Genomic DNA, 15694 nt, shown 5'->3' on the forward strand with positions numbered 1-15694 from the left:
AAGGCTATTGCCAAGTCACGCAAGGTTAGTCTTAGAAGATAATTTATAACATGTTCAAAATATACACACGTCAGTTTTACTCAAGGCTTTTCGTCTTTTCAACAGACCTCTCTTTAGGCTCTTGTATCCAGGGGATTGCAACAGTAGTCTGAAGGTTTTTACACATTTTTTAAATCAGAGCAGCAAAAGATACATACAGTGTGTGATAAATACTGTAAAGAAAAGCATGCAAGACAGCAGTTTAAAAAAGTTTTCAACAGTTCTTGGGTCAGAAGGATTTGTAACTCAGGCTTGAATTCGGAACAGTATATTTCATTGCTAATCTGTAATATCTGATAGCATTAAAAATAAAAAAAATAAAAAAAGTAGGCAATACATTATGCACATTTGCAATGCACATATTACTTCCATTACAGTATAAGTCAAATCAACTTGGAGCCACTGTGCATACTCCCCATTCTGAATTCTAAAGAAGCCATTAGGTTATACATTATGTTAATCAGAATTAAGCAAAGCACTGGTTCAGGTGGAAAACTCACAAATATAAAGGATCAGTCCATTGGCTACCACCGGAAAAGAACAGTCAATGAATGACAAGGCTAGCTTATTTAAGTCTTTACACTCAGCCCCATTTTCACCTGGTTTGAATTTCTTAGACACACAAGTTTTTAATATGGACATTATAAGGAGTGCAGGTATCACCTATCAAATGAAAATAGATAGACTACTATAATATTCTGCAGTTGATCATGATTAGACAAACTATATTACAGTACTACCACGTTTTTTATCACAAAAACAGAAATGCATTTAGTAATGTTGACATTTTTGATCTTTTCTTCCATTAAAGTCTATGGGAATTTTTTAGATGAAAATTTTATGTTGAAATTCCACTGAAATTGAAACTTGTAGAAGTTGTTGGGTGAAAATAGCATAAGAAATGAAGAAATAATGTGCATTTAAAAGTACCTAGCCTATGCAAAAAAGTTTTGGTGAAACTTTGTACCACGAAATGCACGCAAAAGACCCATTCAAATGAAAGCATACAAACTACAGAATACGTTTCTGCATTGTTGATCATGATTAGACAAACTATATTACAACACTACCCATTTTTTTTCAAGATAAATAATAGCATAATTTTAAATTTAAAGTTATATATATATATTATTTTTACCCTTAAGGTACTAGTCAAACTACAACTTATAAGACAAAGGTAAAAATTGGATACAATACCGGCGGCGGGTTGAAAATAATGAGGCTGCGTGTAAAGTATTACACTCCCCCAAAACAACGGCCCCTGCCCTGTGTTTGAATTCACCACACCTCCAGGGGGAGTGGCAGCCATGCTGCCCCCTTGACACTGGTCAGGCATGCGAATGTTACCAAATTACGAGTGGACAGAGGCATCTTGAACGTGAGGCCAAAGCCAAAAGTCTGTGTAAAATAACATATTGTCAAATAAACTTCACATTATCGCATGAGTTATCCAGATTGGAAAAAAATATTATATGTCATCCCTTAGAACCTAATTACACTACCAAACATCTGTTAACCTGGAGTAGTGAACTTCTAACTAAAAAAGTGAAAAGATTACTGACAAGAAGCAATGTGTGAGGGTTCATACCCACCTTTTGTACTGAAGACCACAAGAACACAACCCAGCTGTTAGATATGTGGGGTTATTTTTGAACCTGTACTGTAAAATACCTGGGATCTAAATTGTATAATTCCGTTCAAACCAAACGGGCGATAAAATGATTTAAAGGCATTTATGGTTACCTTCTCTTGGAGAAGATGTGGATATCTAACAGCATCTATCACATCGCCTTTCTAGAAAATTGGACTGTCACTAAAAGGAAATATTGTCCTGGAGAGCAGGATGAATCCACATAACTCACAATAAAGAAAAAATCATCACTAGTCAGCCCATCTAATTTCTGATCATGGTCTGATCAAAGCTATGTTGAACACACTTAAGCCAAGTATGCACAATAATCAGAATGAAATTAATAAACATTTTTTTGTGTTGTTTCACAGATCTGGACACTATCTGATATTGTCAATACCATGGTGTAACTGCAGCAAAGCAAGCTGACACACGTGATGGGCTGCTCAAGATGTAGCCTAGCTGAGCTTCCTTGTTTCATACATAGAAGGAATTTTATGCCCTCAAGACAGGAAACCAAATTCACTATAGGTCCTGAGCCATTATTTATCAATGTCTAAGATAACAAAATTTGAAGAATCTACATAAAGAACTGGTTAGAGAAAGAGAAAACATGGGAACTTCAGCTGATGCACACTAAGATGGCCAAAAATCAACAGGTTTTCTCTGCAAATACTTCCAGTATTACTCTCCCTGATCAGATCTTAATAATCATTTAAAAATACTAATAACTTTGTCTTGAGTACATATTTGTGTGCATTTAAATAAAAGGTCTGTTAAATTAAAGTAGGAATAAACAGTTCAGCAGAATCACAGATCGTAGATTGACAGTTTTAAGAGTGTGAAAAAGGAATCTGAGTTGTACAAGTAACATTAGTTAGGTTAAATGTATAAATATTGACTTATATTAATACCCTGTAAGTGTGCACTGTGATTAGCCTACATTATATAAAATATGAAATAAGACAGATAACATGGTTTACAACAATATTAATGTTTTTCTTTGTATTTCAAGTAGTAGTGTACATGCTTTTCAATTTCCCAAATGTCAGAATCTGAAACGGTGTGTACAAAATAGAAAACTGTAAAATCTTTGTAATATTTGGTGCTGATTGAATTGTTTCTATAAGATTCATTGCAGCCTTGTATTCTATGTGTAATTCACTCTTGCTGCCCAAAGGGTTTTGGGTGTCAATTGTCACTGGAAACACTGCCACATTGACTAAATAAAAGCACAAAATAAAACAGTAGGCATTACCAATGCAGGATGCATCGCTCACTGCTGCTTTCCACAGATAACAAACTGGTAATTACAATAAGGTTTCTGATAAAATGCAAAAACTGCAACAAACTCAGAAGCCAGATAATGTCATATTTAATGAGACAAAATATAGTTCAGATTTAAATTGATCAGTTTTAATCATTACTTGTTTCAAATCCAATCCCCAGTTCCAGTTCCACTGCTAAAATCTTACCTTCGGTCAACAAAACCATTTCCTATTGTGAAAAACTGTAACAATATATTTATCATTCCTTGGACAGAACCTTTGTGCAGAAAACAAAACTTGCGTGCATAGGAGAGAAGAGAGGTGAAAGTGAAAACTGCAGACCAAATCAGAAGTTCTCAAGTAAGTAAGTAAAATTTGAGATTCCTAGACAAACACAGCTCATGGAAATTGAATGTGCACAGGTGTGAATAACTGAACCAAAAAAAAAAAAAAAAGATCCTAAACATTGCGGTCTCATAATAATGCCAAATTGTACAGTTCAAAGCAGGAGTGAAATGAAAGACGTAATGGTAAAGAAACCATGCTGCTTACACACATGCCAAATATATTTATCACATAGTGTGCATTAATAGAGCAGGGGATACACTTTAAAGGGTGTGTTTCTTGTTTGTTTTGTTTTGTTTTATTAACTACATGTTAATAGGCCACTTTAAAACCATAGAAAGTACTTTATGAGTGCAACATCTGTTGTTTTGCTTGGCTATATAATAAGTACTGAACACTGACTGTGTCAATTTTATTCCAAAAACCCTTCCCTGCTGGAGTGCAATACATAGCTACATTCAAAGTACAAATAATGTGTATCCCAGGTCTTATTTTACTGCAACAGAGACAAGAACCATGCTGGGAGAGTTTGTTTCTCATATAATCGCATCGTAGTTAGGCCTAAATTTAACAGCTTATTTATCTAGAGGTATTATAAAACAAAAATGAAACTGGCAGCTATAAACAGGAATAGTAAATAAATCTTCACAAGCCACTGCCTGGGTACAATTGCCCAATACCGGACATCATAATAATTACTAAAGCAACATCTGTGGTGAATATCCTGATGGATCCTTCTGAAATTATTGCATGTTATTCCTGACCACACTGAAGCTTCAAACCTTAAGGCAGCACTGTACCCCACCCGACCCTCACGTCTGTGGTTTGACATTGTTTTTTGTGTCTTCATGAGTATGATTTTGCTAACCAACCAGGGCAAGATTATCAATGAATAAAAGTGTAATTAATATGTATCTGGTTTAAATTCACTACATATTAGCAGGTTGCCGTTTCAAGTCCCTTTTCCCACCTACAATGCATCTCAACCGAGACTCTTGCAGTATTTTAAGATGCAGACATCTCAATAAATCATGCAGACAGAAGTGCACACACATGCCCAAATGCCTGTGGTGCATTTTGACTACTGAAACTACTGGATATCCACTTATTCATCTTTAACGTTTGTGTGTGTGTAATGGGACACACTTGTGTTTTCTTGAAACTTTTTTTTTAACATATTGAACTTCACAACTTCAAATACAAAGATCACACACAGGCCTGTAAGTATAAAGCAAGTTCTCATAAGTTCAGTAACTGTAAATTTGTTGTTTGGTTTTGTTTTTCCTTTGTCAAGATTTGTGAGCCATGGATTATGTCATACAGAAGATGTGGGCCAGGATAGAAGAACTGTAGGTTGAAATTAAATACGTTTTTCTCCCCTAGACATTTTCCTAAACAGGGCTTGACCTTTCCTGGAAAGAGGAAGACAGGCTTGTTCTCAGAACTGCAAAATAAACTAATCTCAGAGAATAAGAGCAGATAAGCCCCTTTGAGGAATATATGAGGTGTTATTTTAGGGGAGAATAAAACATACTATAGTGCAGGCCATAAAAGGAGATGTTCCATATCATCGTATGAATGAGTCTGCAACCACTGACACAGGAGGACAGCATTTATCTTCTTTGTCTGTTGATTGTAAATGTTTGCTTCTGGTACGTGGACATCAAAGAACAGGTAATTGGACAGAAAACAGTATTTAAAAAAAATAATACTGAAAGCATATTCGTTTCAGAGATGATTCACTTCAGTGTGTGTCCACTGTAACAAGAACATCACCAGGTGTATCACAAGGCACTGATGAAAAACAAAACTTAGCCTGGTTTAATTTGTTAAGTAATATAGTAAATACTGCCACCTGTCTACGATGCCTTAACCTTTGAAAATCTTTTAAAGACAGTTCCATGTGGAGGCCACTAAGCCTTACTTACCATTCACAGCTGAGAAGGTCTTATATTCTTTTTCCATCTCTGAGGCTCCATTCGCTAACTGACACAACCAATTTAGTTTCCATTTCTTCCATGTAAAGGGAAAAGGCTTCATTCCTGAAATAAAATATTATAATTATTGTTACAGAACATATACATGTATAATATAAACTGCATTATATAGACTTAATATAGATTTTTACCATAACCCTGTCTGCATCTTAATGAACTATTATTAAACAAAAACGCCTGTGATCATTGATCCATTCAGTATTTCATGCATAGTCTGTACCTGAAAGGGTTTATATATAAGAGGACAGAGAGCTAGCCCACACTTCTGCAGCATGTTTCATCACAACTAGGATCCCAAAGGGCACCACAATGAGCCGCCACTGAACCAAGCATCCCACACTGCAGAGCACAGGCAGCCAACCTGACAACACACTTTCCCCAAGGTTAACGAAGGGCTAGGTGAACTTTGAGGATACTCTTTTAGATTTGTCTATGTCCTATCTTTGTTCATGCTCACAGTGCCATAGTGCATGTAAGGTCAACAGTGGGGATAGGAGCTGATTAACACTGCATCCCATACAGCAATTTTGCAATGTGGCTGCCACCATACTGCATCTGCTGTGTCATTTCTGATCAGGAGAAGAGTGACACCTTTTGGTTCACCAATGTTACTTCCATCAAGCCAGGATTCCAACATGAGTCACATTAGATGCCTCCAATCTATGTACTAACCAATCCCGGCCCCGATTAAATTCAGTGATCTGGTAAAATTAGCTATAAACGTTCTATAGCTACTACAGATTAGCTACAGGTCACTGTCATTTGAATGGAGATGAGTTTTAAAGTAAACATTACCTGTAACCCAATGAGAGATCAGGTCAGTTAATTCAGTTTTAAACTGTTCATCAATACAATCTCGAGACTCTGGAAAAGCTTCATAGAACACAGAATATACTGCCTGTGTTAAGCAGTCTGCGTAGACCTTCAACAGAAAGAATTAACATAAATGATCTTGTGGACTTTGTGCATTAAATTCACTATCATCAGTATACTCCAGTTCAAGTCTTCAATTCCCTGTCTAATCGTAAACACTGATAGTTATTATATTATGATTAGTTGTAGAAGATTATTTGCAATACAAAGGAAGGTAATATAAAGCAAACACACTAAGTAATAACTGAGATTACAAACAATCAAAGCTATAGTCTTACAGCAATTGTACTGTGAAATGTTAAATATGTTATCTAAAGTATGAACAAGCTAAAGAACTGACACTATGATCTTGATATGTTCCCATTCTGAAGATCGGTTTTGTGCAATTTAAATATATGCAAATAATTCTGTTTCGGTGGGGAGGGGACTTTGTATGATAAACAGAATTGCTTGGTGGGGTCATAAGGCTGCAGTTACATAATCTGACTTGTGTCTCGTACTGCCAGCAAGTTTGAAGTGATCTGTTAGTCATGTGGAATTGCGTATTTGTAAATCATCCACAATAGTACACAACAGAATGTTAAATCCTCAAAGACAACAGACATCAGTTATCATTAATCATATACAAAGTTTCTCTGAAAAGTAGCCAAATGACTTTACATTTTGTACAAGTGATTGAAAATGGAGGCACCTTAAACAACCTGTCTTTCACATCCAATTCCACAGTTATTAAGAGTGCCACAAAGCTTTCAGCAATTCGATCAAAAAGCCGGTCTTCATCTTCTTGATTAGGCTTTCAAAGCAAACATGAATCATTTTAGGAACCATCCTGAAAAACAGCTGGTATATACAAAATGCAGATATGATTTAATAAATCTGTCGACAAGTGGTTTGTTTTAAATATAATTTAGTGGGAACAGTAAACAATGTGCACAGAAGCACCCACACAGGCTCTAATATCAGATGTAATAATAACTGAAACATAGAGAACATAGGGTATATTCTAATATATTTCTAATTTACAGAAAAACAGTAAAATTAAATACTTATTTTTTTTCTTTCAAGTTTACCTTAAATGTATGTAGATAAAACCACCAAAAGGCATCCTTAAAGACTGCCACTGATGCCTTGGAGAGAAAGAAAGGCTTCCAAATATTTAGGAAGCCAGGCTGAGGGAACATTTATCATATTTGTTAGCATTATTTAAGGTGTCAATACACAGTAGTAAATAAATGTACACAATTCCACAACAATAACAAAGAGATTACTACAGTCAAACCAATTCAGTGATATCCTGAAATTACCAGTAACTACTGTGACTTCTGTGTATTTCTCTGGTTCTTTCATAATCCTCCTACAAGTGAAAGTACACAGAACTAACAAATAATTCTCAAACCTTAGAAATACAATCCCAGAATACAATGCACTGCCCCACTTATACTTTTTAAAATATACAGTAACATACAAGGGAAACAATAACAGGATCTTTATTTTTTACACACACACACACACACACAGAAACACACATGCATGCATGTATATTCCGCCAATTGTACTGTGGCTTACGTTTTTTAGCAGCTACTGTAAATAAACAAATTAATAAAACACATACATAAACAAATTGATCTTCATTCAAATATATCATTTTTTTTAAGATTATGGTCTTTTTATTTGAAACATCTTACCCTAAAGATGCATCAGAAGACTAATCATTTTGGTTAACTGTACTTGCAATGAGAAGCATTTAAAGTAAACTTGCTTCTTGCTTGTTTATTTTATTTTGACTTTTGAGAGAGAATGGATTCTATGTTTACTCAGAGAATCACACTCCTGTTATACACAAACTCAACGTAATGTACTGTATATTCAACAACTAAATCCAAGCACGAGACATGTGTGCTACATATGTATTTTGGGAATTCAGGTTCGCATGCAGTTCTAGGACACATGCACTACATGTGTGCCTGGCGTGCAAGTTTGCATGCGTTTGCGTTTCGCTAAAATAGTATAAGAGTTTTAGTATTGCTGAAACTGTTAACATAATACAGGGAGGGAAAATAAATCTGTTTTGTATCAGACTGACAGCATCTGGCTTTGAAAAGATGGCTGGATATTAATATTTGCCACAGTAAATAAACTTTACAATCATTCAATATTCAGGAATTCCATGATTTACAAAAAAGAAAAGTATAAAAAGCATATTTGTAAGTAGTCCATATCTGATTGCTCATCTGTAAAACTGACTTTTGGCACGCACTCTTCTGGAATTAGATAAAGGTTATAGAATCGATGGGGCTATCCCTCTATCATGTTTCACAATCACTACAACTTTCATAAGATTAATTTTACAAAACTCTGTGTAATAGAAAACAGGACCACCATAATTACTTCTCTCCCAGGTGGGCTCTCCTTGAAGAACTTCAATAACCCTGCAGATTGTAAAATTATGTTGATTTGCTGGAGAATACATGCCAAAAAAAACAGTGTCTACTGTAATGGGGATTAAAATCTTTCATTCAGATCGAAGAAAATATTATTTACTACCGATTTGTTAATAATTTGATTGATGTTTAATCACCCTGATAATGTTATTTACATGTGTCATTAATAGCACAAATGGCTAACAAAGAATAAATAACTAAACTTTAAAGATTCTCTTTATTAATTTAAGTATATTACTCTACTTTTACTTTTCTGACGTGAATTGTTTTTTGTATTATTAAATAAGAGCAGTGAAGATATATTACTCTGAGGATATACATAGTAATGTGTATTATATGTTGGGACAAAGGAAAAATGACTGATCACTTTATCAAATTCAAGAAGTGCTCATTTTACATAGAAATTAACAGATCTGAAACTTTTATAAAATCTCCATTCTATATACTGACAGTATTAAAACCTTTAGAAAATGTGCAGCTAGTTCTCATGCTGTACTGTTTTGAGGAGGGGGAAGGTGACTGTGTGGGGTACAGGAGTCATAGTGAGGGGATTTTTAAAAGAGCAACCTACAGATGGAAACAATAAAATAATTGTATATAAGACTAAGTTTGTATAAATATGATTCTTAATGACAGACTGTTATCATTTTAATCAAGTCTGTTAATGCAGCCAGTGCCTTGTTTATGTTTCAAAATCCCACTAACTTCACTGAGATGCTTAATCACTACTTGATCAGGCATATGCGTTTCAAGTTGATCTTTCTAAATAGTTACCATATATCTTGTCTTTACTTTGTGCGTGTTAACTGCAGAAACACACATCAGATCTGGTACAAATAAAACTTCCTCACTCTTTGTCATTACCACCGAGGAGAACAGATCTTTAGCTGATAGTCCTTCTCTTTGAAAGACTATGTTTCTGGAAGTAGTTCGAAACATGGCACTTTGAATATAGTTGAGCATTTATTGCATTCCTGTTCCACTGTAATATCTACAAGCAAGAACAAGCATTCAATATTTTCTCAAACAGCAGCCTGAGCCAAGAACTATAATTCCTATTGTCACGATAAAGCGCATTCACATTAAACTGGAGAGTAACATGCTGGCAAGACACTTGGCCTTCATTTAACATCATGAAGTGCATGGCTCAAACTCCAAGTTTAAACAGTTCATTCTAGATGCATTACATCTGTCAGTTGGCTATTTTAAAGGGTGCAATACCTATTAAGGGGAAAGATTAATTATGGGAAATGAGTGGGAAGTAGTCACACAGTTGAGCATCACTGATGGGGAAATAGTCTGTTAAAATAAGGACCTAAGTATACTTAAAGTGTACTTAACTGTACTCATTTTTGTATGGCATGATTTAATTATCATTTACTAGAAAAGGAAGATGCAAAATACATACTGTATAATTTTGGTTTTCTGAAATGCAGTTCATCAGGAGTAAAGCATCAAGTTGTCCAGGCAAGTCTGCCCATTCATTCAGTGTAAATCCTGGGAATTTACAGCCCTAAATATTGTAAAATATTGTTAAAAATACAAAAACTGTTCTACATTATAGATTGTTGTGATGTGCTACATCCAAACAAAACATCACCAAAACATTTTTAAAAGCTTATTAACAGCATGGATTTGAATTATTGGTTATGTATTTATAGAGAGTGTTGAAATGCTTTAATACATCAGTACTAGGGTATGATGTCTATGATTAGTCTATTTCAATTGCTACTTTTAAATTCAATATTATCAGGACAAAGCAATTCCTCACAAAAAATGCTTTAAAATACAAAAAGAGGCTAAAAGGTACCTCAATGTCCTTGTTTCTCTGTGAGGTGATATTCTGAAAAGATACAGAAGTTACTATTTTCGACAGAGAGAAAATAAAACATAACAGTGGAGTTTGTCAGGCAAACCTGTACCTATTACTGTACCTTTTTTCTGAGATTTCTCCGTGTCTTTTTCAGAAACCTTAAAACTGAAAAAATAAAAATAATAATAATAATAATTGTAAAATAAAGACTATATTATTATATGTTCCAGGAATATCTGTCTATGTCCTGTGGACTTGTCACTGTCACAAATCACCTTCACTGTGCAACAGAACGGGATATTTTATCAAATTAAAACTAAACATATTTCAATAAATACCTACCTACTATACCTAGTTCATACATTTACATTGTCAGATCCAGTTATTTTCCCTTAGCTAATCTTATATAATGGACTCCCCTTAAAGCCAATTCATTCCAACTACAGAGAAACATATACTATATACTGACGCTGAGGCGATACCCCAGCAGGCTGGTCGTCAGTCCTCAATGGTGTTGTTTGACAGCTCAGGATTTTAGCAGCATGGTTTTCAACTTGGGAGGATAACACTTCAACCCGTTGCTCCAAAGAAATGATGATCCCCGTTTCCATTGGGGCTTCCTTATGGAGACGGTCAGCTATGTCATCAGGTGAACTGTAACCATCCAACTGTTTTCTTAACTGGACGCTCTCATCAAGGGCAATTGGCCAGTCAACCTGAAAAACATTGCTGAATACATTAGTAAGGATTTATTACATTTTCCAACTATTTCACAAAAGGTCTGTGAAACTAATTTAAAGTTGACATGTCATATGTTTTACATTAGCCTTAACAATATCCAAAAGTCTAAACCTAAAGAACCCCAACAATGTGAAGCTATTCCCAATCCACAGCTACATCCATCTTAGTTAACTGAAATGCAACCCTTACCTTAATATAAGTAAATGTTTACTGGGAAAGAACCTCTAATCCTAAACCAGTGGTGCGCAACCTGCAGCCCAAAGTGCATCCACTTGCGCCCCACGACCACCCCCAAAATAAATGTACGAAATTAAGAATAAAGTAGTATATTTAAGACAACTGCTTATTTCATATAAATGTGTTACTCCCTTAATATATTGTTGATATGTATTTATTGCATCATATTGCTATTTTTAAATTAAAATGTAGCATTTGTGGCTTGTAATTGTGGAGGCAGTTATTTGACACCTGGACTTGCGGCCCACTGATTCATTTAGGTTTCCCTCCACTGCCCTAAACCAACGTCTAAACTTAAGCTAAGACTAAAACCTAAATAAAACATAGAGCAAAATGCACATTAACTTAGCTCACATTATTCAGTTACAGCTTCTATGCTCCAGTACTGCCATTCCTTCAACTGTATCATTAATGAAATGTAACTAACCCTAGTCCATCTTCAGATATCTAAACCAAGCTCTGCCATAAACTTACTTTAAATGCTGCACTTCACAAAGGTTTAGGGAACATTAAAATGGAAAATGCCCAAACAAATCATTGTGTTCTAGTTAACCAAGTAGAAACACAATGAACACTAATGCCATGCCCCGGCCAAACACAGACTCTAGGTATCATTAAGTGTGCCACTTCTTACCAGATTTTGAAATCGTAGAAACTCTGCCAAATCTCTCGGGGGTTTCTCCATTGTCAGGACTGGTATTTCTGTTAATGAAAATTAAGTGCATACAATTAATATATTATCGATTTACAAATTATATGCATATGTTTGCTTTTTAAATCATCCTATAAGGTGCAAAAAAAAATATTTTCAAATAACATAGGATTCTGTTTAATATTATGATGAATACATAAATACGCAGATAATGATTCATCTTTACACACTTCACTACGTTCGATAAAAGTTAATTTCCTATGTAAATTCAGATCACCAGTGTGCTGCACTAGTTTATTAATTCAGAAAGTCTTTATCTTGAAATTATAACTGCTGGTATTAACCATTTTTTAAGTTAATTTAAAGGTTTAAGAGCCTGTTCAAATCTTACTTCGGCCAGTTGCTTAGCAACCAACAACACACTTTCTTCTTCCGGTTCATGTGGAAACTCACAGGGGCGTTAAGAAGCATTTCCGGCATCTAGAAGGAGCAGGATATTCTCGTTAACGTTTTCGTTAAACGTGTTAGTCTTGCTTTATTAATTACAATCGTGGGTTTTTTTTCTTTCCTAGTGATGTATCCTTTCCTTTTTAGAAATAAAGTAACAGTATTTTTACGGAGTGATACATTGATCTCGACCTTTCACTTAGAAAGTCGAATGTAACATTGATACATGTGCCTAGTAAGTAGGTGAGAGAGGTAACTAAATTGCTCAGGCAAGTTAAGAGTACATAGGAAATAACGTAAGCGTAAAAAGCACGCTGACATTTTAGCAGGCTATTCGCTATCGACACATCCTTTAACTCTTACTTCCACCTGTAGAATAAGTGAAATACTTAATAAAGACGATTTCTATGCAGTTGACCTAATTTTCATATTAAACATTGACAGCTAGTCTTTAATGTGATTAAAAAAAATGTAACCGATTGAGTAGTGAAAATATAAACCCAGTACGAATTAAAAAGTGTTATTTGCACGTTTTTGAACAGGTGAATTGTGAGATGGCGTCTAAGCCCGCTGATGCCGGAGATTTAACGAAATGTGCTGATGTGTGCAGTCGGGAGAAATTGACGTGTTTGATCGCTCCGGATAGTCGGACCCGGGCAAAGGCACGGTGTGATGCCGCCGCGGAGCCTCTGCAGGGCCTGAAGTTGGCATCCCACGCAGTGCTGCACCGCGCACAGCTGAGAGGCAGATTGAAATGCGGTAAATGCAGCGGTTCAAGGATGTTCTATTGCTACACGTGTTTCTCTTTAGTAGGTGTGAGTCAGGAGGAAATCCCCCAAATCAAGGTTAGTACTGAAATGCTGGATGCACTAGCACCATATGCATGCTTTTAAAATCGCCCTGGTTGGGTTTCAGTCATGTCATGTCCTTGAAAGCTCCCAGGCTGGCTGGATAGTCGTAGCGTAGAATTGTTTTGGTCAGATCATTACCACGTAATTTCCTTGAAATGTTTCTTTGAGGAGTCGATGCTGAAAGAGAGTCTCTAATCACTCCAATAGATCAGGAAATTCGATTATAACGGTGGTTCCAGTGAGTCGCTCAGTATCAATTAGGGTATTGGCTTTTAGTCAGGATCCCCCTAGTCTTAAATTCAACTGAATTTCAAGTAAAATTGTGTAATCCATCACAAAGAAACTTGGAAATGTAGTTTTGAAATGAATATATTATATGTTTTTAGTTTTCATATCTGTGGCTGTGGCTATGCATGCTTTTCAAGAAGTCTACTATTTTCTAATTATGCGCTCCATGTAACGGTTCTTTACAAAGACCACATGTAGCCAATGTTAGTGAACTAAGTATGTGCTAGTTTTTCTGCCAGGTTTAGCATTTTTCAACCTCCGAAAAAATGATTATTATTCTCTCAACTAAATATTTCTGAGAGAGTTGCCTTTTCCTTATACTATTTAGGAACGCAATCGTGTACATCAATAACTGTCAAAATAAAGTATTTTTTCTTTTCTTTTCAGCTTCCTCTGAAGATTGATATTATCAAACACCCAAACGAAACGGACGGCAAGAGCACTGCAGTGCATGCTAAACTCATAGCCCCAGATGACGTTACCATCTACACTTACCCTTGCATCCCTGATTATGAGGATGAAAAACACAAAGTCAGTAGAGCCTTTTTATTGTATTGATTTGAGAAACAATCTGTATTCATACATAAACTACAACCACAGCAGAATTGTCCTACCTGATCCTGGAGATCTTATTTTAAATTCAGCTCTGTACTTAAATTAACCAATTGTCTTAATTAATCAAGAGTTAAAAAAAAAAAACGTATGGAAGAAATGTATATATAAAGTATATCTTCTTAAATATGAGCAGTCCATAGCAGTACTAGTGGTAATGTTAACACATACAGAGATATCACACTTTAGATTCTAATCTGTGCTTAATTTTGAGTTTCTGTGATTTTTAAAATCTTCCTGTATATTTTTTCCTGTAGGTTGCATTAGTTTTCCCAGGTCCAGGTTCACTAACGATTGAAGAGTTAACAGAACAGCTTGTAGCCGCTGCAAAGAGAGCTCGGGATACCTCAACAGATGAGCCAGCAGTGAAGAGAATGAAGTGTGAGAGCAAGCCAGAAGATGGAAAATCATCTTCAAACCAACCAACTGAGCAGGAGAAAAGCAGTCCGTTAAAGAGAATATTGTTTATCGATAGCACTTGGAACCAGACAAACAAAATTATCACTGATGAACGGCTTCAAGGTAATTAAAAAAGCTTCATCATACATTTGCACTGTGACTGATTTGTGTGTCTTCAGTTGTTAAGGTGCAGATAATATTGTTCCTTTGTAATATTCCATCATAGCCTAAGGTTCGAACTGTAATATATAATTGTATTTACTTTAATGTGTAGATTATCTTTTATAGAAATGTTGTTATCCTGGTCATTTAGAACATTTAATATTAGTATTTGTTAAAAGCATAAAGACATCTGCTTAAAACTAATTTAAACTTGCTGATTTATCTTACCTTTACAGACCTTGTTTTTTGTATACTTTTGATTAGGTTATATATTGTTTGGTACTTTATCAATGTATGTATCTGGATTATAACTACGAGTATACCAGTAATGGTTTTACATCCTTTCTTTTCAGCCTTGCCTCAGGTTGAACTGAAAACCAGGAAGACCTGTTTCTGGCGTCACCAGAAGGGAACTCCGGACACTTACCTCTCCACAATAGAGGCCATCTACTATTTCCTGAGAGACTATACTGAACTGTGTTTATCTCCAGAGTACCTGGGAGAGTATGACAATCTGCTCTTCTTCTACTCATTCTTGTACAAGCTGATCAACAAAGCAAAGCACACTGCTGGGAAACTGTGAGCAAGGAATCTGAAAGCCAACAAGATGTTCTTCCCAGCTGTCTGCGGTTTAGTTTGTTATGTAATCTACACATTCAACAGTTCATTTCTTCTGTATTCATACTAGATGACGAACATTATAAAGGTGAAGAGATTGTTTCAACATGAGCATTCATTCACATGCTAGTTTTTCTCACACTATCATGTTTTCCATATGAAAAACAGTTGTGATAATGATTGCTATATTATGTACTGCAAAAAAAACCTGTTTTGGATTTAATTTAGTTATTTGTTTAAAATAAAGACCCAAGAAATTAAGAACTGTACTATTTTTCATA

At 35.3% G+C, this 15694-nt stretch overlaps 2 protein-coding genes across 6 annotated transcripts in view; one reads left to right on the plus strand and one right to left on the minus strand.

Moving 5' to 3' along the window:
- The window catches only part of LOC136748011 (protein FAM227B), a 40042-nt gene extending 27517 nt beyond the window's left edge, over positions 1-12525 (minus strand). The window contains exons 1-10 of the mRNA XM_066701414.1: positions 12428-12525; positions 12019-12086; positions 10876-11122; positions 10528-10571; positions 10404-10436; positions 10002-10106; positions 7223-7321; positions 6844-6945; positions 6075-6201; positions 5211-5324 (exon numbers count right to left, since the gene is read on the minus strand). Coding sequence (XP_066557511.1) covers positions 5211-5324; positions 6075-6201; positions 6844-6945; positions 7223-7321; positions 10002-10106; positions 10404-10436; positions 10528-10571; positions 10876-11122; positions 12019-12069 — 922 coding nt within the window. The 5' untranslated portion in view covers positions 12070-12086; positions 12428-12525. The remainder of the gene's footprint in view (positions 1-5210; positions 5325-6074; positions 6202-6843; positions 6946-7222; positions 7322-10001; positions 10107-10403; positions 10437-10527; positions 10572-10875; positions 11123-12018; positions 12087-12427) is intronic.
- Positions 12472-15628, plus strand: dtwd1 (DTW motif tRNA-uridine aminocarboxypropyltransferase 1). 5 transcript variants are annotated; one of them, XM_066701419.1, is made up of 5 exons: positions 12472-12559; positions 13026-13328; positions 14010-14153; positions 14492-14756; positions 15149-15628. In XM_066701419.1, the coding sequence occupies exons 2-5, from the start codon at positions 13038-13040 to the stop codon at positions 15376-15378; spliced, it is 930 nt and encodes a 309-aa protein (XP_066557516.1). In that variant the 5' UTR covers positions 12472-12559; positions 13026-13037; the 3' UTR covers positions 15379-15628. The 5 variants fall into 5 exon arrangements, with proteins under 5 accessions (XP_066557516.1, XP_066557512.1, XP_066557514.1 ...); XM_066701415.1 differs by lacking the exon at positions 12472-12559 and adding an exon at positions 12591-12718; XM_066701417.1 differs by lacking the exon at positions 12472-12559 and adding an exon at positions 12600-12735.
- The last annotated feature ends 66 nt before the right edge of the window (positions 15629-15694 follow it).

Source organism: Amia ocellicauda, chromosome 4 (assembly GCF_036373705.1).
Source record: "Amia ocellicauda isolate fAmiCal2 chromosome 4, fAmiCal2.hap1, whole genome shotgun sequence".
Lineage (NCBI taxonomy): Eukaryota > Metazoa > Chordata > Actinopteri > Amiiformes > Amiidae > Amia > Amia ocellicauda.

What these genes read in the sequence shown, in the direction of transcription:
- dtwd1 (XM_066701415.1), top strand. An exon ending in AGGAAATCCCCCAAATCAAG is followed by an intron (nt 13,329 to 14,009) that starts GTTAGTACTGAA and finishes TTTTCTTTTCAG; the next exon opens with CTTCCTCTGAAGATTGATAT. An exon ending in ATGAGGATGAAAAACACAAA is followed by an intron (nt 14,154 to 14,491) that starts GTCAGTAGAGCC and finishes TTTTTCCTGTAG; the next exon opens with GTTGCATTAGTTTTCCCAGG.